Source organism: Canis lupus, chromosome 34, assembly GCF_011100685.1.
Source record: "Canis lupus familiaris isolate Mischka breed German Shepherd chromosome 34, alternate assembly UU_Cfam_GSD_1.0, whole genome shotgun sequence".
Taxonomy (NCBI): domain Eukaryota; kingdom Metazoa; phylum Chordata; class Mammalia; order Carnivora; family Canidae; genus Canis; species Canis lupus.
Window position 1 is genome coordinate 16,377,801 of NC_049255.1, and position 23,766 is coordinate 16,401,566.

General features: G+C 42.9%; 2 protein-coding genes across 15 annotated transcripts in view; one reads left to right on the top strand and one right to left on the bottom strand.

Moving 5' to 3' along the window:
* The window catches only part of MCF2L2 (MCF.2 cell line derived transforming sequence-like 2), a 237,951-nt gene that overhangs the window by 66,669 nt on the left and 147,516 nt on the right, over positions 1–23,766 (bottom strand). The window lies entirely within an intron of this gene.
* On the top strand, positions 2,647–22,740 carry B3GNT5 (UDP-GlcNAc:betaGal beta-1,3-N-acetylglucosaminyltransferase 5). Of its 11 annotated transcripts, none has more exons than XM_038583494.1 (4): positions 2,647–2,987; positions 6,258–6,299; positions 7,198–7,384; positions 18,832–22,740. In XM_038583494.1, the coding sequence occupies exon 4, from the start codon at positions 19,147–19,149 to the stop codon at positions 20,290–20,292; it is 1,146 nt and encodes a 381-aa protein (XP_038439422.1). In that variant the 5' UTR covers positions 2,647–2,987; positions 6,258–6,299; positions 7,198–7,384; positions 18,832–19,146; the 3' UTR covers positions 20,293–22,740. The 11 variants fall into 11 exon arrangements, with proteins under 11 accessions (XP_038439422.1, XP_038439425.1, XP_038439428.1 ...); XM_038583497.1 differs by lacking the exon at positions 6,258–6,299 and adding an exon at positions 14,294–14,352; XM_038583500.1 differs by lacking the exon at positions 6,258–6,299 and adding an exon at positions 14,294–14,352 and having other exon boundaries at positions 7,198–7,311.

Consider the following 23,766-nt stretch of genomic DNA (forward strand, 5'->3'; position numbering starts at 1 on the left):
GGCAGCCTAGGAGATGCTGTATTATTTTAACAGGTGATGCCATATTCACAGAAAATACTTTTCCAAAGATGTGAAAAAGAAACAAGCAGGTCCTTTCAGAGCGATGACAGATGCAGCACGAAGACCCCTCTGCTGGCTCTTCATGCAAGAGGGGCTTTCTGCAGCCTGGGGTGGTCCATGCAGCTGACCTGACCAGTGATCAGTACTCTGCACACGTGATTGCTGTTATATTCAGTCCTTACTGGATCCTTCTGGGGGGGAATAGCTGTGAGGTGCAGAGAAGTCAGGTCACTTGCCCAGATCCCGGGGTGGGTGGGGAGTGAGGTCAGGATATCACCCCATCTCTCTCGCAGCCCAGGTCTTGCAGGAACCTGGCTGGTTTTGGAACAGGTGGTCGATGGGGTGTCTGAATTCACAAAACAGTATCTGTACAGGGTCTGTGAGGAATGTTCTTATCTAGCAGAGCCCCAGAAGGTATACATTTAAGCTAAACGAGTCAAGGCTGGCACTATGTCTGTAGGCTTTAGCTGTGTTAGACACAAAGCCAGTCAGTTATCAAACCCATTGCTGCTTTTGTATTTCAGTCAACACTCAGCTCGTCTCTGGGTCTCTTCTGCTTCTCCCACCTCCCACGTTCTCTTGCATGTAGGTCTCAGTCTTTACCCATAACACATGCTAACGCCCTGATGCCCTGCCCGCAGGTTCTCTCTCCTACATCAGCTTCCCCTCTGCTCTATCTGGTCCCTTCTAAATATAACATGCAAATTGCAATTCTTCTCATTTTTCAAGTTAACCATCTTGATGGTACAGTACTTTTTCCAGTACTTTCCATAGTTCTCTAGTGCTCTGTGAAGCACATTTCTGAGAGAGAGAGAGAGAGAGAGAGAGAGAGAGAGAGAGATTTAAAGTCATTTATAAATCCACTTGTAGGGCACCTGTGTGGCTCAGACAGTTAAGAGGCTGCCTTTGGTTCAGGTCATGATCCTTGGGTCCTGGGATCGAGCCTCATGCCGGGCTCTCTGCTCAGCAGGGAGTCTGCTTCTCCCTCTCTCTCCCCACCCCTCTCTCTCAAATAAATAAATAAATAAATAAATAAATAAATAAATAAATAAATAAATAAATAAAATCTTTAAATAAAATAAATCTAATCGTAGTGGTCTTTGTTCAAAAGCAGCTACTGTGGACACTGAGGACATGGCAGTGACACTGTCCTCCATGCTCTTCAAAGCAGCATCACCTATCATCTCATTTTATTTCCAACAAATTTCAGAATTTTCATACATTCCTTCCCAATAAAAGAAACGTGAGTACTTTGTTCTATACCATCAAGTCTAACATCCTCTTCCTCTCCCTGTGGGGTGGCATAGGGAACCAATCTGCAGCAAGAAATCTCCCCAGATGGGCCGAAGAGCCTCCTAGGCTGCTGCTATCTTCCCCGTGTGGTGGAGGGGGTGTGGGGAGCCAGAACAGCCCTTCTGGTTCACTCTGCTGGGCCTCTGTCTCCCCTCCCCTCCACATCCTCTCCCATCTCTGGACCACAGCTTGTAAATCCTCTTATCAACCTCCTGACTCATGAACTCTTACCAACCTCCTGACTCATGAAATCATTTATCTGTCTGCAGTGTCTATCTATAACTAGAATGATGTAAATATGTGAATTTTATATGTGTTTTTCAATGTTTCAGTCAGTCTGTATTTCTTGCAGGTACAGTCCTGAGTTCATGCATGTGGAACACATGTGGTGACACATGTGTATGTGGACCTGGTTCCAAATGACTGAAAGGAATATAATGGTAATTGAACATTTGCACAGAAATAGAATATATACATATAACAAAGGGGCAGGGGGGAGGGATTGTATGTGGAACCACCATCAGAGTTTTATTTCCCATAGATAAAGAAGGGAGGTGATTTGCACTGTACTCACTGAATTAGCTTATGTATAGGGATCGCTGTCGCTGACTCCCTTACAAATCACATTATATTAATACTTCTGTATGTGGTCTGACATGCATATGGCACTATGATCTACTAGCAATGATGAGCCATGTTCTCTATCAGTAATGTATGAAAAATTGATTGCATGGTTGAAAATATGGTGAAGGGCTTAAAGAAAGCAATTATGAAATGTCCTAAAAATCCAGTTTGAAATAACAAATACAGTGTTGTGTTTACAATTTCAAACCCTGATTTAGTAATCTACTTTTAACCCATTGCCTGTCTTATTGCTTTTACAATAAGAAACCCAGAGCTTTTATTTTACCGAAGTTTTTGGGTTAATTTTTTTGTTTTCTGTCATGTTCTGAAACATGTACAATTACAAGATCAGTCCAAATATCACCTGTTAAATGATAATGTTTGTTCTATTAGGAGACGGCTGGAACATCTGAGGGACAAGAAACAAACCCATAAAGGATTTATTCGTAATCACTTTGCTTATGAGAAATGTATATTCTCGTGATTTTGCCTGGTTCCGTGCATAAAGGATTCTGAAAGGGGGCAAACAACTGGAAGGGGACATTCCTGGGGATTTTGGCCCACAGTCCATCATCTGAGTACATGATCTCAATTAAATGAAGAGGCGATGGTGTGGGCACTTCCTGGAGTTGTCACGCACCGACAAGAACAGATTGGGCGGGGCCCATCACCGTCACCAACACGCCGAGTTGCTGGTGGAGACAGAGGTCACCTCAGCACCAAAAGGTGCAGGAAACGTGCCCTGGCATCGCCTTGGGGAGGCTCGCGGCTGTCGCACCCCTACCCTGCCGGGAGCCCGGGATCGGGTCCTCCCCTACCGTCCCGCTCCAGCCCGCCCCGCGCAGGAAGGTGGCCGAGTTCAGCACCGGCTACCCAGTCCTTGCTCAATATTTAAAGCGGACAAGTTTTGTTCTTGAGACCCCCCCCCGCCACGCCCGCGACTTTCGCTCCGATGCCCGGAAAAAAGCTGACTTTCGACTTAGTTGTTCAAAGAGCTGGCCTTGGACTTGGTGAGTTTTGCTTTAAGCTCTCTTTGAATCTGAGCTGGGCTTGAAGGTACAATCCTTGGGGGGAGGCGGGGAGGCGCGGGGTGAGCCCTCCCCAATCGTATTTTTTAAAAAGAACCGCTGTAGCGAGGCTTCTTTGGATGTAAAGGAGAGTTTTCTCCCGTCGTGATACAGGCCCCAGAAGCAGCTCAGGGCATAAGTGGCGGTGACAAGAGATCTCTGAAAAGGACTCGCCTGCCCTTAGAACTCTTGCTTTGGAAAGGGAAATCAGACGATCTGCGAACTGCAGCTCAGAAGTTAGCACCGTCCGTGCGTAACTGTTGCGTGTTGTGAGCGAATGGCTCATTAGTCTAACCAAGTCTACTTCCTAATGAAAACAGTACTGAGACCAGTTGTTTCATATGGAATTAATATGTGCGATCCCTCGTACGATTCAAAAAAAAAAAAAGGCAACAGCTCTGCAGCCCCCCGCACCCTAACTGGGGCCGAGGGCCCTCACTGGGGGGAAAATGTGGTCTTCCCTTCCGGATCACTAAGTGCGGGAAGGTCTAGCACGCTCGGAGGGGCCAGATCTCCGCTCCCCGGACGCTCGGCTCTTTGTGCCGGGGACTGGGGACGGGAAACGGGCTCCCGCGGTGCGCAGAGAGGGCTCCGGGCCGCCCAGCCTCCGCCCCGCCCCTGCCGGGCACCGCGGCCCCACGGCGCCGCGCCTCCTCACCGGGGCAGCTCGCGGGCTCCGGCAACGCAGGCTGGAACTCTGCTTCCCGTGGCCCGGGAGGAGAGGTCTCGGCAGGGCCGACAGGGGAAGACCGGGAAGGGGAGCCGCGAGGAGGTGAAGGTACGCGCGCCCGCACGGGTGGCTCCAGCGCTCCAGTGGAACGCGCGCTGCGGCCGGGGCGCACGGCTGGCGCGGACCCGGGGCCTCGCCCCGCTGCCCCGGCCCGGACCTCGGGAGGCCCCGCCGCCAGGGGCCCGGCTCGCCCGCCGCCCGCGCGCGCCGCGGGGAAGGGGAAGGGGAAGGGGAGGGCGCCTTCCCTCTCCGGAGCGCCTTTGTTCGCTCTGGCTTGGCGGGCGCGGGCGCGGGCGCGGGCGGCGGGGCCGCCGGGACCTCCCGGGACCTCCCGGGCCGAGAGCCGCGCGGCTGCGGCAGGGACGTGCGAGCCCCCGGGGCGCCAGCCGGGGTGAGGCTTCCTGGGGCCCGCGGGCTCCCGCTCCCCGGGGAGCTCCGGCGAGGCGGTCTCCGCGGCGGGCCGGAGCGCGGGAGCCCGCGGGCGGACGCCGCGCCCTGCGGCCCCCGGGTCCCGGATGGGGCTCCCCAACAGTGCCGCCACCCCTGGGCTGCGGGGGGAGGACTTCGGGTAGAAAGCCTGCATCCGGCTGGAAATTAGGAAATACCTCCAGACTGAGGAAACTTTGGGCGAGTTAACTGGCTAGGGAAATGGAGACAAGGAAGAGGGCAGGCGGGGAAAACTGGGAAAGGGGACCCCTAGTTAGTGCCCCGGAGGTCTTGGCCACCCTTTTCTGACTGCCGAGTTGTATTCTGTAACCTGAAGTGACAGCCAGTTGCTTACTCAGATACAATATAGGTCAAAGTAGCAACTTTTCTTCCGATTCCAACTGCACAGCCTATATTTTTTCTTATCCAGGGTTGGTTTTCATAGGTTATGGGTCATGTTAAAGGGACACACCGATGTTGCAACCGCACAGTGGCTGCTGGTGGCTTGTAGCTCATATTTAGGGTAATTCTCTGATGAAAGTACATCCATTAGAATTGGATTTGTTCCTCTGTGCCTTTATTTTGGGAACTTTGCCTGGTCCCTATGGGGGAAGGGAGAGGAATGTGAGAAACTGAAATTGACCCAGAAAAGGATGCTCAGAGCTAGTTGTGTTCAGTAGCAGCACTGAAAAGATCCCCTCTTAAACTTTCTGAAAGGGAGATTGGTGATTAGCAGCTGAGGTTTCAACTTTCTCAAAAGAAACTTAATGGTAGATTTTATATCTTGTCATGGGGGCCGAGGGGCTACTTTATTTGGTCATCTCTTTTTTAATTATTACTTTAAAGCAAGATAAGTTCGATACCAGAAATGTTTACATTAATTTAACATTATATACTTAACATGACCCTTCTATCCCCTGCTCCTTCTCTCTCTCCCTTCCCTGCTCCCACAGGCACCCTCCATGAGTATTTATTGAGTTCTGGGAGGCTAACCCTGAGGCCCATTCCCTCTAATTAACCTCAGGTCCCCTAGTGCTCACCCAGACACCTGACGGGGATGAGTGTTATGACAAAGAAAGTTCAAGCTAAACTAAGAGAAGCGGTTTCTGAGGATGTGAGAAATGAGAGGTGATTGGGAGGTATAAATGATATTACACATAAATGCCTGGCCCGCAAACCAAACAAAAAAGCTCCCCAAAACCTCAGATGGTAGAGGGGACGCCTGGGTGGCTCAGTGGTTGAGTGTCTGCCTTTGGCTCCGGGTGTGATCCTGGAGTCCCAGGATCGATCGAGTCCTGGGATCCAGTCCCACATCAGGGTCCCTGCATGGAGCCTGCTTCTCCCTCTGCCTATGTCTCTGCCTGTCTCTCTCTGTCTCTCATGAATAAATAAATAAAATACTTAAAAAAAAAAAAAAACCTCAGAAGGTAGAGAATAATTTTCAAAACAAAGTGCAGGCTCTAGCAAGTAAAAATGACACATCATATTTCATTAAAATGGAGATCAAACTCCCCCTTTATAAAAGATTGATTCAAATAAGGAGATTGTAGGAAGGTGAAATAACTTTCTAATTCTTAAATATAGAACAAAGCTTGAATAATAACTCATGGGTTTTGAAATGGGTCATTTTTTAAAATGGGTCACTTTGGCTGGAATCATTGCACTTGGTGACTTTCAAATTGTAAAGGTAGAGTGCTTTCTGAGGACCAACTGCTCTATAATCTACGTAACAACATAGGATATGGTAGAAAGAAACTGGAAGAAATTCAGAAGGAAGTGGTCTCTTCTCAAAGTAACAATGTATCCTATCCTTTTGGAATTTTGTATATGCTCAATTGAATTGCTGCAAGTTTTGCATTTTATAGCATATTATACCTTTTTTGGGAATATTTCCAGAGCCATTATTTTATTCTATTGTTAGAATAATCTAGTGAGGAGCTGCATATATTGTCTATGTCCCAGAAATTAAGGCACAGCAAATTATTACAAGAGGTCTTCCATTTGCCAGCAAAGCTTTAGCCAGAACAATGCAATCCAGAATATTTTTTTTCTTACAGTACGCGTATATATAGGAAGTATGAGAATCTTCATGCTAAAAGGTAAGAAACCTGATCAGATGACATGTAAACTCTGAATAAACAAAAGTGATTTTTTTTTTTACATTTCCATGCTGGAAATTCAGACTGGCTTTCATCTGTCACTTATATTTTAAGATTTATTTCCATTCTGTAGTGAAGGCTTTAGCCCTAGAAGCCAGTTTTCTACAGAAAGGAATGTTCCATCATGTCGATAGGCAATAAGCCCCCAAAGGTCCAAGTTACACACTTTAAGATCCACCTACGATTTTATATTTTATCTCTTTATTCCTTTTCCTATAATTTTTTCTACAACTTTTTGATAGTGCACTAGGCAAAGCAAGTTAAAAAGCTGACTCAGCTCAGGTTTCCTTCTCCATAATATACAAGGCTTTATATTTTTTTGGCTGTGTCATCTTTGTAGAAATGTTTTTATAAGTGCTTGAGGGAACCATATTGTTCTTTCCTATCAAAGATAATGCAAAGGCATGTTCAGCCCATTAGTAATGATACTTCTGTTCTCAATCTCAATAGTATTTGGGATGTGTTGGTAAGTGCCCCTTAGCCATCAGATCAGTATTTTCAAAAACTTACATCTAATGAATATTTTTTGAAAAGAATATTAGAGTAGAGCTTCTCATTTTGAAAGGAAAAAAATACCTATAGAATAATAGCTACTAACTAAACCATCATGGTACAGATATATGAACAATTTCTAGAGAAAGGAAATGAGCCTAGATTGAATACCTGATTTGGACCACATTTATTTTGTCAAATAAATGGTCTCAAATGATCCTCAGAAAAGACTATGTTTAGAGGGAAGTCAAGTTCATGTGACCAGTAAATGGAAGCGACAGAATATAAGTCTATTTTTGTTCATGTTCTAAAACTCTTGGTTTTTCTACCCATGTGTTTTGATCAGGTCCAGATTCCAGATTGCACCAGAATACTTGCTTACTCCATTAGGGGGTTCTACACTGGACACATCTCTGAAGCCTTCCCTGTATCCTGCCTGTGGCCTACTACACAATATGTGGTAAATTAATATTTGTTGAATTAATGTAGGCATTACCTACTTTCAGGGCTGCTCAACATAATGTCTGGAACAGGTAGGTGTTTAATAAATGATAAAATGTTATTAAAAATGTTGATCAACTGAGACAGGAATGTTATATATGCCTCTTACATTTTATACCATTATATTTTGTACTCTGTAAACCAGCAATCAGGTGTTATTTCCAAATATAATATTTAGAATGGGACATATGAAGTGCCATTGGACAAGAAGCTTGTATGTCTAGCTCACATAATAGGTTTATACCAAGTCATAGTGTTACCCTATTTTTATTTTTTATTTTTTAAGATTTTGATTGATTTTTATTTTGAGAGAGAGTGCACACATGTGTGGCGAGCAGGGGGTCGGGAGGGGAAAAGCAGAGGAGAGGGACAATCTCAAGCAGACTCCGTGCTGAGCCAGGAGCCCAGTGTGAGGCTTGATCTCATGACCCTGAGTATCATGACCTGAGCCGAAATCAAGAGTCAGATGTTTAACTGACAGAGCTGCCCAGGGACCCCATCACCCTATTTTTAAATAACTGTTTTTCGTATCATAATTTTACCTCAGTTGGACCTTTCATTTCATCAAATACTTATTCATCAAATACTTGCTTGAAACATCCTGAGTCCTGTACTTTTTACTCTCCTCTCCTTTTGTCTTTCTCACCTCTCTTTTACCCTCTATGCCACTTTATTTATTTATTTTCTCTATGCCACTTTAAATCTCTGCCCTTAAATTCCCTCAGTCTTCTTTGTGGAGTTAAGACTTCATGTACCCAAAGGACATAAACTCACAAGATCACTTATGCCTACTCATTTATGCTAATGGGACCAAGAAAAGGAAGGAGGGAACATTGAGATGGAAGGTTAAAGAAAGGGTGGTTACAAGGAGAGTGAGAATAAGCTCTGACAAAAATGCAGGTGACAGTAAAATGTAAATGATCCAAACTTCAGGAAAGCAGATTCTGAGCCTTCTTGGGTGCTTCTCCTGGCCCTGCTCCAGCACTTCCCTGCCCTCCCATCCTGATGGGAGCTCCAGGAAAAGTAGCTGGCCAATGCCAGGGAAGAAGGCAAGGTGAGGAGCTCAGGGTAGGACCTGGAACCCATCAGCTGCTTCTGAACTTCCATGGGGTCTGGAATTTTGGAGGGTACATGGTTAACCCCATGTCTGGGAGCTCTAGTTTCTTCTGCAACACAGGGACAGCTTTCTCCCTCAGAGGTTGCTGTGAGGCTTCAAGAGTTTCTATAGACCCAAAGCAGTCAGAATGGAGCCCAGAGCACAGTAAACACTGCCATGTTAGCAACCGTTGCTAGAGTGGGCCAAAGGAGAAGTTTGTTTCTTAACTAGGCAAGAACAACACTGACAAGAATTGTATAGAAAAGAGCGAGCAGCCCGGTCAACACAAACAACCATGCATCAGGAATGAATATAGAAGACCAAGCTTAGAAAAGCAAATGTTTGACCACTCTGAGACCTATTTTGTATTTCTGGGGTTTTTTTTGTTTGTTTCCAATTCTGTTATTGGGAATTTGTAGTGATTTTTACTATAATGCCTCTGAAATACAATAATATTCTATAGCCTCTTGCCATCAGTTTCCTTAGGGCCTGTCTTTACTTAGGGCCTGTCTTTACTTGTTTGTTCATTTGGTATTTCCTTTTTTTTCCAGAGCCAGCAAACAGAAATCTACACTCATGTTTAACAATGGTTAGAAATGCATCATTTAGTTTATATAGGTGGGGAGCTTGTTACTGGATTCAGGCTACAGGTTTTATACTTAATGTTGTTTCCTCTGTCCCACATCTATGCTTGTTAAAAGTTGGAATTTAAAGTCTTGGCTAACACTGAATCAAGAACTAACTCTAAATGTATTGTTTGTGGAAGAATAACAACTCCAAATGGCTTCTAATCCCTGCCAGTGGCTTGAGCTCAATTTGCATAGCTTAAGTCACAGCCACAAAAACACCTAAAGACAGCTAATGGGTAGAATTCTTCCTTTATTTTACAGGCCTTGCATAGAAACACACAAATATGAATTAAAAAATAAAATACCAATTGAGGGTATATTTAATTTTTCACACTTTAAATGTGAATTAATTCATATTTGGGGTTGTTTCCTTCCTTTTTGAGTACACAGAATAGGCAATTAATACTAAACAGTACCCAGTTGTGTTACTTATCACCAATGACTATAACAAATTTAACTAAGAAAAATGTATGAAGATCAAGTTATAGCCTTTCCAGTAAATTCAGGGCTAAACCTGATTTCTTTTAACATGGCAACTTGGCTCTTGAGGATGCATCCTTGCTCTCTTTAACAGGGAATAGATGATTAGAACAAGCCAGGAAAACAATACTTGGAATATAGAACAAAAAATCACATAAAGATGGACAGAAAATGTTATATTTCTTTCCTTTGAGTCATGCTTGGACAGGAATCAAAAACGGCCTTATATGGGACTATAAGTAATACAACTTTAAATATAAAAAGGTTGAAGTACTCAGGAGTCTTTTTTTTTTTTAAACTGACTTACTGAAAGAGCATCCTTAGTTTATAGTTATATTTTTATGACTTTTAAGTTTTGTGCCCTAAATGAGTGCCTCACTTGCCTCTCCCTGACAGTCAGTGTGCTTTATGGAAGGTATAGAGAGAGTTGGCCAGCCTGCGGATCCGTGAGAAGGAGGCACACATCTGTGATGAGAAGGGACAGTGCCTGTGAGACCTTCTTGTTTTTCAGTGATGCAGGAGGTGAAGCCATCAGCTGAGAGTGAGGGACACAGACCCTGGGAGAGGGGGAGGACTGAGCCTGGCTGATGAGAGAACAGGAGAGAGAGAAGGTCCAGGATAAGTGAAGGATAGTCACACAGCACTGAGCCCTCTGCCCACAGCTGGATACCACCATTTGTAGTGACGCCATCTGCCCAGTGGGTTACACTTCTCCTGCAGCCTGGCAGGTGTTGTAGTAGTAGAGAAGGCTGCAGGCACCTGAGGTCTGGGGTTGTTGTGGGGGAAGGGCAGGGACCAGGGAGAGGAGGGCAAAGGTGCCAGATGATTCTGGGCCTGACACAGGGAGGTGGAAGGAGGAAGGTCGGGATATTGCTGGGTGGGGTGGGAGTGGTAGGGAGCAGGAAGGGGGTGGGCAGAGGATTCCCAGTGAATATTTAGAGGCTGTGTTTGAAGAGCAAATGGACTGGAGAGTGAGCAGACTGGAATTTGAAATTTCAGAGGAAATGCAGTTGTAGGTGAAGCCTCGTAAATGACATTCTTGCTGATTAGCTGTCTTAAGTGGGTGCCAGGTTATGTGAACAAAATGGTCTCCATGTCCTAACATAAGGGCTCCCTAGACTTCTGAGTGTTGCATGTCTACTAAGTAAGATTTGGAAATATAGTTTCTCTAAGATTAGATGTTAGTGTTAGACAATGGTCAGAAACCATGATCAAAAAATATACAGTTGGAACAAAAATAGATATGTTTTGAATTCAAACCCTCTGGCTTTCTCTTGTTCACATTCCTCAGCCTTCAGGTCTCAGATTCAGTGTTGCTCCTCCTGGAAAATGCCCCTCTGCTCCACCTACCCCCATGTCTCCCCTCCTGGCTCCCAGTCCAGCACCCACTATTTGCCCCCTGGCTCTCTTCCAGCTCAGAGTGCCACGGGCCTGGTCTGTCCTGCCCTCTATCACCCTCTACCTGTTTCTTACCCCATCTCAACTTTCTATCACCTAGTCCTTTAAAATAGTTCCTTTTTAGAAGAAATAACCATCTGAAGTTTCAGAATTTCTATTCTTTCATTTGTCAAAAGATATTACTTGTCCTTGAATTCAAACCTGGGCAAATAAATTGAGATGCCACATAAATATGCGCATGCGTGCATACATACATGCATAAAGTAAAATAAGATGCTTCCTTTATCTTTGCCTCCTCCCGCTCCTCCTTCCCCTGAGTTTACTTGCCTCGGGGCCTCTCTGCTCCTCTCTGGTCCTGGAGGGCCCACCCCCCTCCGGGTCTCACAGCAGCCACCTGCCTTCTGCTCAGAGTGCTCCCCGGCATCTGCAGTGCTGCTGCCTCCAGACTCAGAGGAGCCCAGGACTGCTCCACCTGCTGTCTCTTCAGCACCTCCCGCTCAACAGGAGCCCAAACCCAGACATGCTCCCTCCTCACTCCTAACTCAGGAAACCCATGTCCCCTCAGTTGTGGGCAATGCTGGAAACTAGGTTCCCCCCTCCTCCTTCCCTCCCTCCCAGGCCACTCACCAGACAGTGCTGGGTTTCTTTTTCCCTGGAGGGTCTTCCTTCCCCTGACTTCCCTCCTCGCTCCCACCACCCTAGACTAGGCCCTCCTCACTCCTTCTGCTTCGGGGCGTGGCCCCGATGGACCCAGGGGCCTGCTCTCCTGGCCTTCTGCATCCATTCTGTATGCCACTGCCAGACTAATCTCTGTCACATACAGCGTGGTCCATATGTTCAAGGCAGGTGTCATTAGAAACAAAGCCCGAAGCTTCTGTGACTTCTTGGTGCCCTCGGCCCACACACACACGGACTCCTCTGCCTGGTTTTCAGGGTTCTCTATGAGCAGCCCCCAATCTCCCTGCTTTCAATTACATGCCTGGATCACAAATATTTGCCATGTTGTTATTTTTTTTCCTTTTCGCCTAAAACAGATTGCTTCTTTTCCTGCAACCCCCTAAATCCTGTTTATCCTCAGGCCCTCCTATCCACCTGTTGTTGATCTCTGCTATGAGGGACTCCCCTTTTTTACCTGGAGTTGGTATTGTCTAAATTAGTGCTGTGATGCTATCTGCACTTTACTGTAATCTGCTGATCACTGTCCATGGGAACTGAGTTTTCAAGTGGCATCATGAGTCGTGTCTCAACTAGACTGCAGATGCTTGCAGAGAGGAGACTATAAAATGCTACTGCGTGACTCCCACCACGCTTAGCATGACGATTCCACAGGAAGCATACACTTGTAGGATTTGTTGAAACATTGAACACAGAAGTTGTTTGACTCAAAGTGCAGCCCTTACTATCTTGATTAAAACTTCAAAATTTTTATAGGTTTTGTATAATATTGTAGGATCACTAAAGTAGACCCAACAAAGAAATGGGTTACCAGCAAGAGCTAAGTAGAAAAAAAATCAGGGTCACTTAGGGTAACTTATAGTCCCTAGTTTTTCCAGAAGAGTTTAAAGAGTTCTCTTTAGAGAACTACAAGAAGAAATATTCTTGGGACACCTGGGTGGCTCAGCAGTTGAGTGTCTGCCTTTGGCTCGGGCGTGATCCCAGAGTCCAGGGATCAAGATCCACATTGGGCTCTCTGCAGGGAGCCTGGTTCTCCCTCTGCCTATTGTCTCTGCCTCTCTCTCTCTCTGTCTCTCATGAATAAATAAATAAAATATTTAAGAAAAAAAAAAGGAAAGAAAGAAATATTCTTGAATAACTGTGGGGCACAGCTCCCAGACTGAAAAGCATTAGGGTAGGGTCAGCCACCTTCTTTTCCGATGTTCCTATTCTACTTCTATTCTTTGGTCTCCTGATTACTCCTCTCTATTAGGAAAGAGAATACTAAGAATATCTGCTACTTCTTTTCAATCCAAATAGATGCAAACCCAAGTTATATCCAAATATTTGCATACGGGTCTTGCTCAATGCAGGATGGGGTTACATCCCAGTAAACCCACTATCAACTGAAGATGTTAGAAGTCAAAAATGCATTTAATACATCTAACCTACCAAGCATCATAGCTTGGCGTAGCCTATCTTAAATGTGCTCAGAACACACCTCCAGGTGGGCAAAGGGATCTAACACCAGGTGTATCACATACTAAAATGTTGAATAGTTCATGTAATTGAATACTGTACCGAAAGTGAGAAAGAGAATGGTTCTAAGTGTATCGGTTGTTTACGCTCATGACTGCCTCCCTGACCTGAAGCTGCAGCTCAGCTCTGCTGTAAGCATCTCCAGAGAGTATCCTATGGCCTAGCACTAGCCTGGGAAAAGAACAAAACTCAAAATTTGAAGTATGGTTTCTACTGAGTGCATTCTGCTTTCACACCATCATAAAATTAAAACAAACAAACATAAGTCAGGGACTGTCTGTATTCACCTCTGAGCCGCTCTCTGTCCTGTTCCCTCCCATGGTCTCTGCTATTTCCTCTTACCAGCAGGCCCTGAAGTCATCTGTAATTTTTATATCCCTTAGTTACAATCCATTGACATTCACCCCCAATTTGCAGATGAAGTCACCAAATCGGAGTACAGTGAGGGTTGCCCCAAGGTTACACAATGATCCTGGCCCCAAACTGGGGGTAGCCCTGGAGCTTGCCGCCTGTGGCCTGGTCCCTGAACACAGCTCTGGGCGCACAAAGGAAGCTGCAGGCACAGCGTTCTGGTGGGGATGGCTACTGAGCTCACAGGCATTATCTGGGTCCTTTGTTTCTTGTCAGGCCCAGCGTTCTCTTTTCTCCAGGTCAGGCAAGCCTGTGTGGTTTCTCTGCAGTCCCCTCCCCTGCACTTTGTATATGGAAGCTAGAAGGTGTGCTTCAGGCGAGCCCTCAGACTCTGGGAACCAGGAGAGTGGGTGTCCATTGCTCGTGTGTGGTATCCCATCAGCAAAGCCGGGGCTGGGGCAACACCGCTTGGTTGTAATTAATGAGTTTAGACCATGGAGGTGCATTTTGCTTTTGGTTGGGCGAGGCTGTCGAGTGACTATGTTCAATTTGGAGGAGCTCAGGTGTTCTTAAAAGAGAACTGGGCACTGCGAAAGAGTAGTTCACCTTTCCTGATCTTCCCCTCATCAGATCAGTCCTATCAGTGGAATTTGGTTATGATTGGTATAAATGATAGCTAAACAGTTCAAGCTGCTGAGATTGGAGAAGTCTTGTTTTAGAATTTCACTGCTGTTCTAACCTAAATAAGTGGTGTGGGTTGTTGGCTTTATGACAGGTTCTTTGTCATTTTTCAGAAACTGTTTTGACTCTTTGAGGTCAATGGGGAACAGGTGAAGAGACACAGGAAAATAAGGTAACTACATATGTGGCAGGGGTGAGGAGCAGAGGGATAAATGCATGTTATGGGCTGGCTGCTAAAATGCATGTTAGCAGCAGAACTCTGCAGCCAGATGAATAAGAGGCCCTATTCATTAGAGAGATAGGAGGGCCTCTGAGTCAAGTGTGCATGTGGGTTCTAGAGGAGTTAGGCCTGTGGGCTAATTGTCTAGCAAGAAGCTCAGACTTGTAAACAACTGGGAATAGGTGCAAAGCGAGCTGTCATTGCAACATGATGAGTGCAGCTGCTCAGAAACGGGAAGCTAGTTTTGCCTGTGGTTCCAAAGGTTACTCTCCTCTGTTTCTTTTCCAGGGTCTGTTGGAATAGAACCTGCAGATTAGTTTCAATTGCTAATTTTCTTAGAATTCTTAAACACAGGGTCTTATAAATCTGCCCTTAAGAATTCTCTGTTGCTTTACATTAAGCCTCCAGTTCTACAGGCAGAAGGGGATACCCACCTTCACAGGTGGACCCTTATCTAAGTGAATACTGTTAAGACTGAGAGGAAGTACCTATTTCCCCCGCCATGAAAGTGATTCTGCCAAGTTTAGGCAGATGCGACCAACAGAAACTGGTATTTTCCACTGTCTTTTCCATTTTCCTCTAGAGCATTCGGTCCACCATGACCAGCCAAACCAAGAGGGGAAATTACTGATACTGATCTATCCCTTAAAGTAGTATTTCTTGCTTTTTTGATGATAAAGTACACACACACAAAATGCATTTTACATTACAACCTGAAAGGCACATATATGTAAAACCAAAATTTTCATAAAATGACACTTCACTACTTTCAGTGCCCTATGCCATTCTCTATTTTTTAAAAATATTTTATTCATTTATTCATGAGAGACACACACAGAGAGAGAGAGAGAGAGAGAGACAGGCAGAGACACGGGCAGAGGGAGAAGCAGGCTCCATGCAAGGAGGCCGATGTGGGACTCGATCCCGGGACTCCAGGATCATGCCCTGGGCCGAAAGCAGGTGATCCCGCTAAGCTATCCAGGGATCCCCATTCTCTATTTTGTTCTTTCTTTTTCTTTTCTAGATACTGGTTGTAACTTTCTGAGAGGCACTAGCAAGTTTTAAAATTGATGTCTTAGGGGATAAGATGATTATCTCTGGACAAAGTCTCAGCAAGGGTTGGCTCTCCCGTAATCCTTGGACTTTTGCATGCCTGGTTATCACCCCAACAGACTTTTGCATGCCTGTTATCACCCTAACACGGAGAAACTTTGGGAGATAGGTAATATAGCTATATGTAAAAGGCCAGAGGTTGGGCAAGGACGCCCCACAGCCAAGGTTAGGTCAATAGAGCTGGGTGCTCTCAGTGACATAGCAGGGCCAAAGGGTGGGGACTTGTGGTTGAGATCTTGAGACACAAAAGCAGAGCCTTTTCCTGGGGACTTGTGATGTGAGCTCAGCTACCCAGCCAGCCTGGACTGGGTAGAGCTTTCATGGTCTTTTCCCTGTCAGTCTGTTGAAAGTTCAGGAGACTGACATGTTAACCCTGAGGGGAGATACTACTTCTCCAGGCAAAAGGATATATCATGCTTTGGATAAGCACTGGGGACAGAGTTCTCGAGGAAGGGAATAGCTAGCTGTCTCCTAGTCACAGGAGAAAGGAGAGGACATGTGACTGACTGGGCCTCCTGACCGCAGGTCTTCCCAAGTGACCAGCTGTTTGAGTGAAAGTGGCTCCATTCCCACCATGGTTCTTGGCACCAACATTCAGAGAATGCCTACCAGGTGTCAGGCACTGATCCGGAAGCCAAGGTTAGGGTATCTATGACATCATGGAGTTCACAGTGTAACTGGGGGAGGCAATTTAATTAAATAAAAAGTCAGTCCAGGAAGATGGGTGCAAGAAGGTACTGTGGTAATACAGATAAGAAAAATCTTTGGTGGTAGTGGCCTCAATTCTGACTTCCCAGAGAAGGATGCCTGTAGAACTTAGAATTAGTATACTTCTTCTTCTTCTTCTTCTTTTTTTTTTTTTTAAGATTTTATTTATTTATTCATAAGAGATAGAGAGAGAAAGAGAGAAGCAGAGACACAGGCAGAGGGAGAAGTAGGCTCCATGCAGGGAGCCTGCTGTGGGACTTGATCCCGGGACTCCAAGATCACGCCCTGGGCCAAAGGCAGGCACTAAACCACTGAGCCACCCAGGGATTATTAGCAAGGGGAGCAGGGCTCGCCAGGCCACAGGACTGGTGGCATAAAGGCTGCCGTGTGTGAAGCAGTAAGCAGGGCTGAGCTTTCAGCCAGTACTTTGGTACTGACAAACAGTAGAGAGCATCTGAAGGGGGTTAAGGAGCTCAGTTAGTCTCGTTAGATCTGAGTTTTAGAAAGGTCACTCTAGGGTAGAGGATGGGTTGGTCAGGGGTCATTTTGGCTGCTGCACTGCTCTGATTGAGAAGTGATGATAACATGAAGAGGCGATTTGGTCCAGGGTGTGATCCTGGAGTACCAAGATCAAGTCCCGCATCGGGCTCCTTGCATGGAGCCTGCTTCTCCTTCTGTGTATGTCTCTGCCGTGCTCTGTGTTTCTCATAAATAAATAAAAATCTTAAAAAAAAAAAAACACGAAGAGGCAAAGAGAGATTTAGAAGAAGCAGTTCATAGGATTAAATAACTGGTTATGGAATGGAGGAAAAGGAGGACTTTGAGATTTCTCGCATAGATGTATGAAGTGCAGTCAGGCACAAAGAAAGGAAAAATGGAAACAGCAACTTTTAGGGAAGAAGACAGTTGAAGGGGTTAGAAATGGCATTTGAGTGTCCCTGTATGCAAGGTAATTATCTATTTACTTCCTCCTATTTACATATCTATGTATATTCCCATTTAACTTGCATAAAGACTTGAGTTAAATAATGTGATTCCAGTTTTTCAGATTTCTGGGTTAGATGCATGATACAGTGCAGTAGAAGAGCCAGCAATTTTGAATAAATTGCCTGACTTTCTGGTTTGAACACGCTAAATTGGAGGTGCCTGTTGAGTTTCCAAATGAAAAAGAACAGAAAAAAGATGACTGTATAATTTGGGGCTCACAAAGTCATTTTGGTTAGAGTTTGGGCTACGCCTTTGAAAATGTATCTTGACTCCTTGATTATTTTCGGGGTACCTGGGCAGCTCAGTGGTTGAGCATCTGCCTTTGGCTCAGGGTATGATCCTAGGGTCCTGGGATTGAGTCCTACATCAGGCTCCCCATGGGGAGCCTGTCTCTCTCTCTCTCTCTGTGTCTCTGCCTCTCTCTGTGTCTCTCATGAATAAATAAAATCTTAAAAAAAAAAAAAACCTTCATTTTTTTTTTTTCAAACAAAATCTTACTCTTATTCCTGTCTTGTCTAGGACAAGCTTCAGTGAATTTTAACTATCATGAACTTGCTTTTCATCATTCATCTATTTTGCCTTGGACTATACATACTGGCATACCTTCAGATGCTGTTTGGTTTGGTTCAGTTCTAGACCACCACAATAAGGTGGTCATAAAATCATAATATCATAAATATGGTAAAGGGAGTCAAATGAATTTCTTGATTCCCCAGTGCATATAAAAGTTACATTTACACTATACTGTAATCTAACAAGTGTGCAATGGCATTATGTCTAAAAAAATGTACATACCTTAATTTAAAAATAATTTATTGCTAAAAAATGCTAACCATCACTCCAGCTTTCAACAAGTCACAATCACCTGGTCACAGATCACCATTACAAATATATTAATGAGGGACACCTGGGTGGCTCAGCTGTTGAGCATTTGCCTTTGGCTCAGGGCGTGATCCCAGAGTTCTGGGATGGAATCCCACATTGGGATCCCCACAGGGAGCCTGCTTCTCCTTCTGCCTATGTCTCTGCCTCTTTCTCTGTGTCTCTCATGAATAAATAAATAAAATCTTTAAAAAAAAAACAAAATAAATATATTAATGAAAAAGTTTGAAATATGAGAATTACCGAAATGGGACATGAGGAGAGCAAATGCTGTTGGAAAAAATGGCAACCCTTGCTTGCCACAAACCTTCAACTTGTAAAAAAGGGAGTGTTTGGAAACTGCAATAAAACAAAGTGACCTCGCAAGCTACTGCAAATCAATATATTCATGGACAAACCCATGTGAGATTTTGAACTGTAAGTATATAGGCTGATAGCCATTTTATTTTAGGAGGCTTTTTATTTTGTAAGGTTGAGAAGAGAAAAGGGTCTCTATATTTTGAATGGGAGGATGGTAGAGAGTGGTTCTTTCCCTTTCCCTATACTTCCCCCTCCCCCACCAAAAAATAAATATCTATATGCCTCTGCTATATACTAGCTTCTTTCACAGACTTCTGTCCATCACCTTCTGTCCACATCAGGCAAGTTACATTTCATTTTTAAGGAATGAAACGTAGTTTCTTTCTTTTTGTTAACTCTAACCCATTCACCTGTCATCTTTTCTCTTCCTGACCCTACCAGATGGCACTGCACTCTCACAAAAAGAAGTACATGGAATAGCTGCCTGAGGCCAATCACCTAAGTTAACGAAGGATGCCAGTGTGGGCAAATTGTGATGTGCTGGCATCCTCATTCTACAGTGTGTTCCACTCTTTCTTGCAATCTCAGAAAAAGATGGTGTTAAAAGAAAATATTTTGTGAAACAAGAAGCTCCTACTTTTTTAATGACTAACATGTATTGTTAAGATGGACATCTGTTCTGCAAGATACACAGTTCTGTGGTCTCGAAGAAGCAAGCGCCCATTCAAAACCAATCCTAAATAAAAACAGACCTGAATGGATGTCAGAATGTTTGTTAGTGGCAGAAGAGTAAAAAAATGGCAGTTTGTTCAGCTCTTTGCCACTTGTTTTGTACTAAGCCTCATGTTTTTTTGGGACCCAATCGATAATCACATTGTGAGCCATATGAAGTCCTACTCCTACAGATACCTCATAAACAGCTATGACTTTGTAAATGACAGCCTGTCTCTTAAGCATAGTGCAGATGGAGCTACTCGCTACCAGTACTTGATTAACCATGAGGAGAAGTGTCAGGCACAAGACATCCTCCTTTTACTGTTTGTAAAAACTGCTCCTGAAAACTACAATCGACGTCATGCGATTAGAAAAACATGGGGCAATGAGAAGTATGTTCAGTCTCAACTTAATGCCAACATCAAAACTCTGTTTGCTCTAGGAACACCTACTAACCCATTGACAAGGGGGGAACTGCAAAGAAAACTGGTTTGGGAAGATCAAATGTACAATGATCTAATTCAGCAAGACTTTGCTGATTCTTTCTATAATCTTACTCTTAAATTACTTCTGCAGTTCAGATGGGCAAACAGCTTTTGTCCACATGCCAAATTTCTTATGACTGCTGATGATGACATCTTTATTCATATGCCAAATCTTATTGAATACCTTCAAAGTTTAGAAAAAATGGGTGTTCAGGACTTTTGGATTGGTCGGGTTCATCGTGGTGCTCCTCCTGTAAGAGACAAACGCAGCAAATACTATGTCCCCTATGAAATGTATCAGTGGCCGGCTTACCCTGACTATACTGCTGGAGCCGCCTATGTGATCTCCGGTGACGTAGCCGCTAAAGTCCACGAGGCATCACAGACACTTAACTCAAGTCTTTACATAGATGATGTGTTCATGGGCCTGTGTGCCAATAAAATGGGGATAGTACCACAACACCATGTGTTTTTCTCTGGGGAAGGTAAAACTCCTTATCATCCCTGCATCTATAATAAAATGATGACATCTCATGGACATGTTCAAGATCTTCAGGACCTCTGGAGGGATGCCACAGACCCGAAAGTAAAAACAGTTTCAAGAGGGTTTTTTGGTCAAATATACTGCAGGATAATTAAGATAGTTCTCCTTTGCAAATTGACCTATGTGGACACATATCCTTGTAGGGCCGCCTTTGCCTAACGGTACTTGAATGTTCTATGTTTTCACTGTCACTGAGCCAAACTGGATGAAAAAAACTTTAGATATTTGTCGATACCTTAAGTAAAATGATTATAAAAAAAACAAAGAAATGTTTTGAAAACTCAGTCTATCAGAATGTTTCTTTGATTCTAGAAGCTATTCAGTGTAACTTACCTACTTCATTGCCTAGATTCATTTCAAGGAATTTATATTTAGAAAAGATTTATGAAAACAAAGCTAAAGGGAAATTCAAGTTCTCACTTAATGCCATGTGTATACTGGAGGCATAGAGAAGTTATTAAGGTGCTTTGGTGTTAGGGTAACTGCTTTTAGAAAATACCAAGTGAATGTATAGTACAACATTTCAAAGAAATGAATATATTGTTGGACCAGGTTTACAAATTAGTTTTTATTAGAGAGCACTTGACGGGGGAAATGGAGGCCAGGGGAAGATTGGCATAGGAGAACGTACTTGAACCTGGTAAAAGAAAGTTCCTGTTCTTCAGAGAAGATTTGGGAAAATGTACACGATTTCTTTATAAATAACCAAATCACTTATTGTCCCATCCATGTAGCTAATTTACCTAGATAGTGTTGTCATTTAAAATATAGCTTTTTTTTTTCAAAGTTTAATGTGAAATTTGAGCTATCATTTGCTCTTCCCTAACTGGTACTTCATGTGGGTTTTCTTGATTATTAGAAGTGACACAAAATATGGGCAGTTTGTTACTCACAGGGTCTTTCTCTAGGGAGAAATCATTGTTAATTCAAATAAGCCAATTTTAATGAATTTTCAGTTGGTTTTTAAATATTCAATATTGGTCTGTTTTTAAGGTAGTTATTTGAATGTAATTTGCACAAAGGGATATAATAATGAAGACAACTTCAAAAAGAAAAATAGAACATTAGAAGCCTCCCTTTCTGTAATTTATAAAACAGAATTCTTAGTTTATAAATTATTGTAATGATGACTAAAATTAGCCTACCCCTTCTCAACAAGGTCTCATTAACCACAGTACTTTGTTCCAAGTTCAGATTTTAAAACTGAGTGTTCAGCATCAAATCAAAGCTATTTTATCTTTTAAAAATCAGTTCTTTCATCAAAATGACTATTGGAGGTGTCATCAACTCTGAAATATTTCACATTTGAAAGCAGAATGAAGTGATAGAAAAGTCACCAGGATAAGGTTTTAAATACTTGTGAAACTTCATATATTCAAAGAGATGTGGCTGAGCTCTCTAAAAGAGGAAGTTGCATTGTTCTTACAGAGCAGGATAAAAATGTGGCCATGATGCAACAACCTCCCCTCACTACAGAAAGAACTAGGTGATGTCCATTGTCGCAGGGATTATATCAAGTCCAAAATGGTGACTTCAGCAAAAGCAGTTGAACTGATTATAAAACCCCTCTCTGCAGAGGTGCCTGTTAGGGAAAACTAAGATGTCTCATTTCATTAAATGTCTGAAATATGCAAAAGAAAAAAAAACTAAAAGAATTCTTGGTAAACACAACTGGATGATGATAAATACTGTAATTTTTTGCAGATAGCTTTTTAATGTTTACAGAAATTTTTCGTTAATTTTTTTCCTATTTTGAAAACTGAGGCTTGTTTACATTAATTGCTCAGATAATTTAGAATTTTTAACTAATGTCGAAACCACAGTGTCAACCATTCTAGGTTTGTAGTTACTTTCAGAGTAGGTCAGCGTTTTTAGATCATTACAGTTTAAATTTTCTGACCAATTTTAAAAACTATAGGTAACCAAATCACATTTTGACAAAGCTGGTTTATAATTAATTTTTATTAGTTTGATTCTTTAATAACCATTTGCCTTTTGGCCATACACCCTGTGTATCTATACCTGTAACTGTTTAAATTTTCCATTGGTTGAAAACATAAGTGTCTCTCTGGCCATTGAAATTATCTTGTTTACAGCAATACTTTTGTGAAGCAATTATTTATTTGCAAGAGCTCTCCTCAACTGTGTTCATCTTTTCATTTTTGCTTCGAATAGAATGGAACAGATTTAAATTTAAAGGAAATATGAAGGCACTTCCTTTTTTAATAAGAAGGAAATTGCTAGATGCTTCCTTCAGTAGATTTAAAGTACTGAGAAGACTATTTGTAAATAAAAGGATTCCAGCCTTTTAAAAAAAGAAGGAAAAAACTTTTTGGTGCTCTAATGCAGGGCTGTCTCAAAAATCGTCAACAAAGGGAAAATAACTATCAGCCTGGATGGTCACTTGAGTATATGACGGTTGTACACAGTATTATTGCTAAAACCTTTTTACCTCTTGGTTGATTTGCATCTTTTTTCCATATTATTAATTTTATACCAGTATGTTAAATATTTATATTATTTGAATTTTGCTCTTGTATGGCAAAATAATTAGTGAGTTTTTAAAAATAAATCTGTGATTTCCAATAAACAACTTGCAAATTGTCAGCAGGTGTGTATTTTCACAAACTTTCTAAACTCCTGTGTGGACACCGTTTGTTTATATCACCAACTTGTTCTGTTTAATGTCAGGGAGGTCTGTAGTACACAATCTTAATCCTGTTGCTGTTCAGACTTGTTGTGCCTAGGATAGAGGATTATTGTGTCCTCTGCCATGGAATCACCTAAAATGCTTCTTTTTTTTTTTTCTTCTTTTGTTTGTTAAAGGAGTTATGTTGGAATGTCTAAGTTGGGGGAATTCTCTTCTACTAGACTGTTCAGGAAAGAGATGAAAACCTGTAGTCATGGTGCCATAAGACACCATTTGAAAGGGTCATATTTTCCTTTTATTTGATATCATTAAGTGTCGGAAAGTAGATTCAAATTAAGCTCTAGTCTATTAATGTCAGGAACGTTCTTAGGTGTGCTTCTGAGTGCTGCTTCAGTATATTTGTCGAAAGTATGTTCTCATCTGCTTTTTACCCGATTCCTGCACAGTGCTTAGCCTAAGATAGGGTGTGATTCAATCTTGGTATGTTTTCAAACCTTGGAAGTGATTTTTTTGGTTGTAGATATTCTTTTGCTCCAGACCTCAAAGGCTTCTTACTGTATTGAGCATCAAATCTAATCTCTTCTACCTGGTTCCCAAAGCCTTATGGAATCTTCCTTTTCTTCTTTATTCCCTGTAGCTTTATTTTTCCCACTGCCACTAAATTTCATTCATGACCACAGCTTGTGTAAGTTAACCAATGGAACATCATTTCCCCTGTATCTATTGAAGTCTTGAAAATCCAACCCTAACTGTGCTCTTCCATTAAGCATCTCTTCCTGCCCTCCTCTCAAAACCTATACTTAATCACATATATTATTGTACTATCTATTAATTGTTTCATGTGTTTTTTCCTAGCCAAAACAGAAGTTCTGAAGGTAGGGACTGTGCACAGTGCTATCACATAATGCTTAAAATCATTGTGTTTTTTTGTTTTGTTTTTGTTTTTGTTTTTTTCTGGAGTGCCTGGAAAAAAGGCTTAGTTG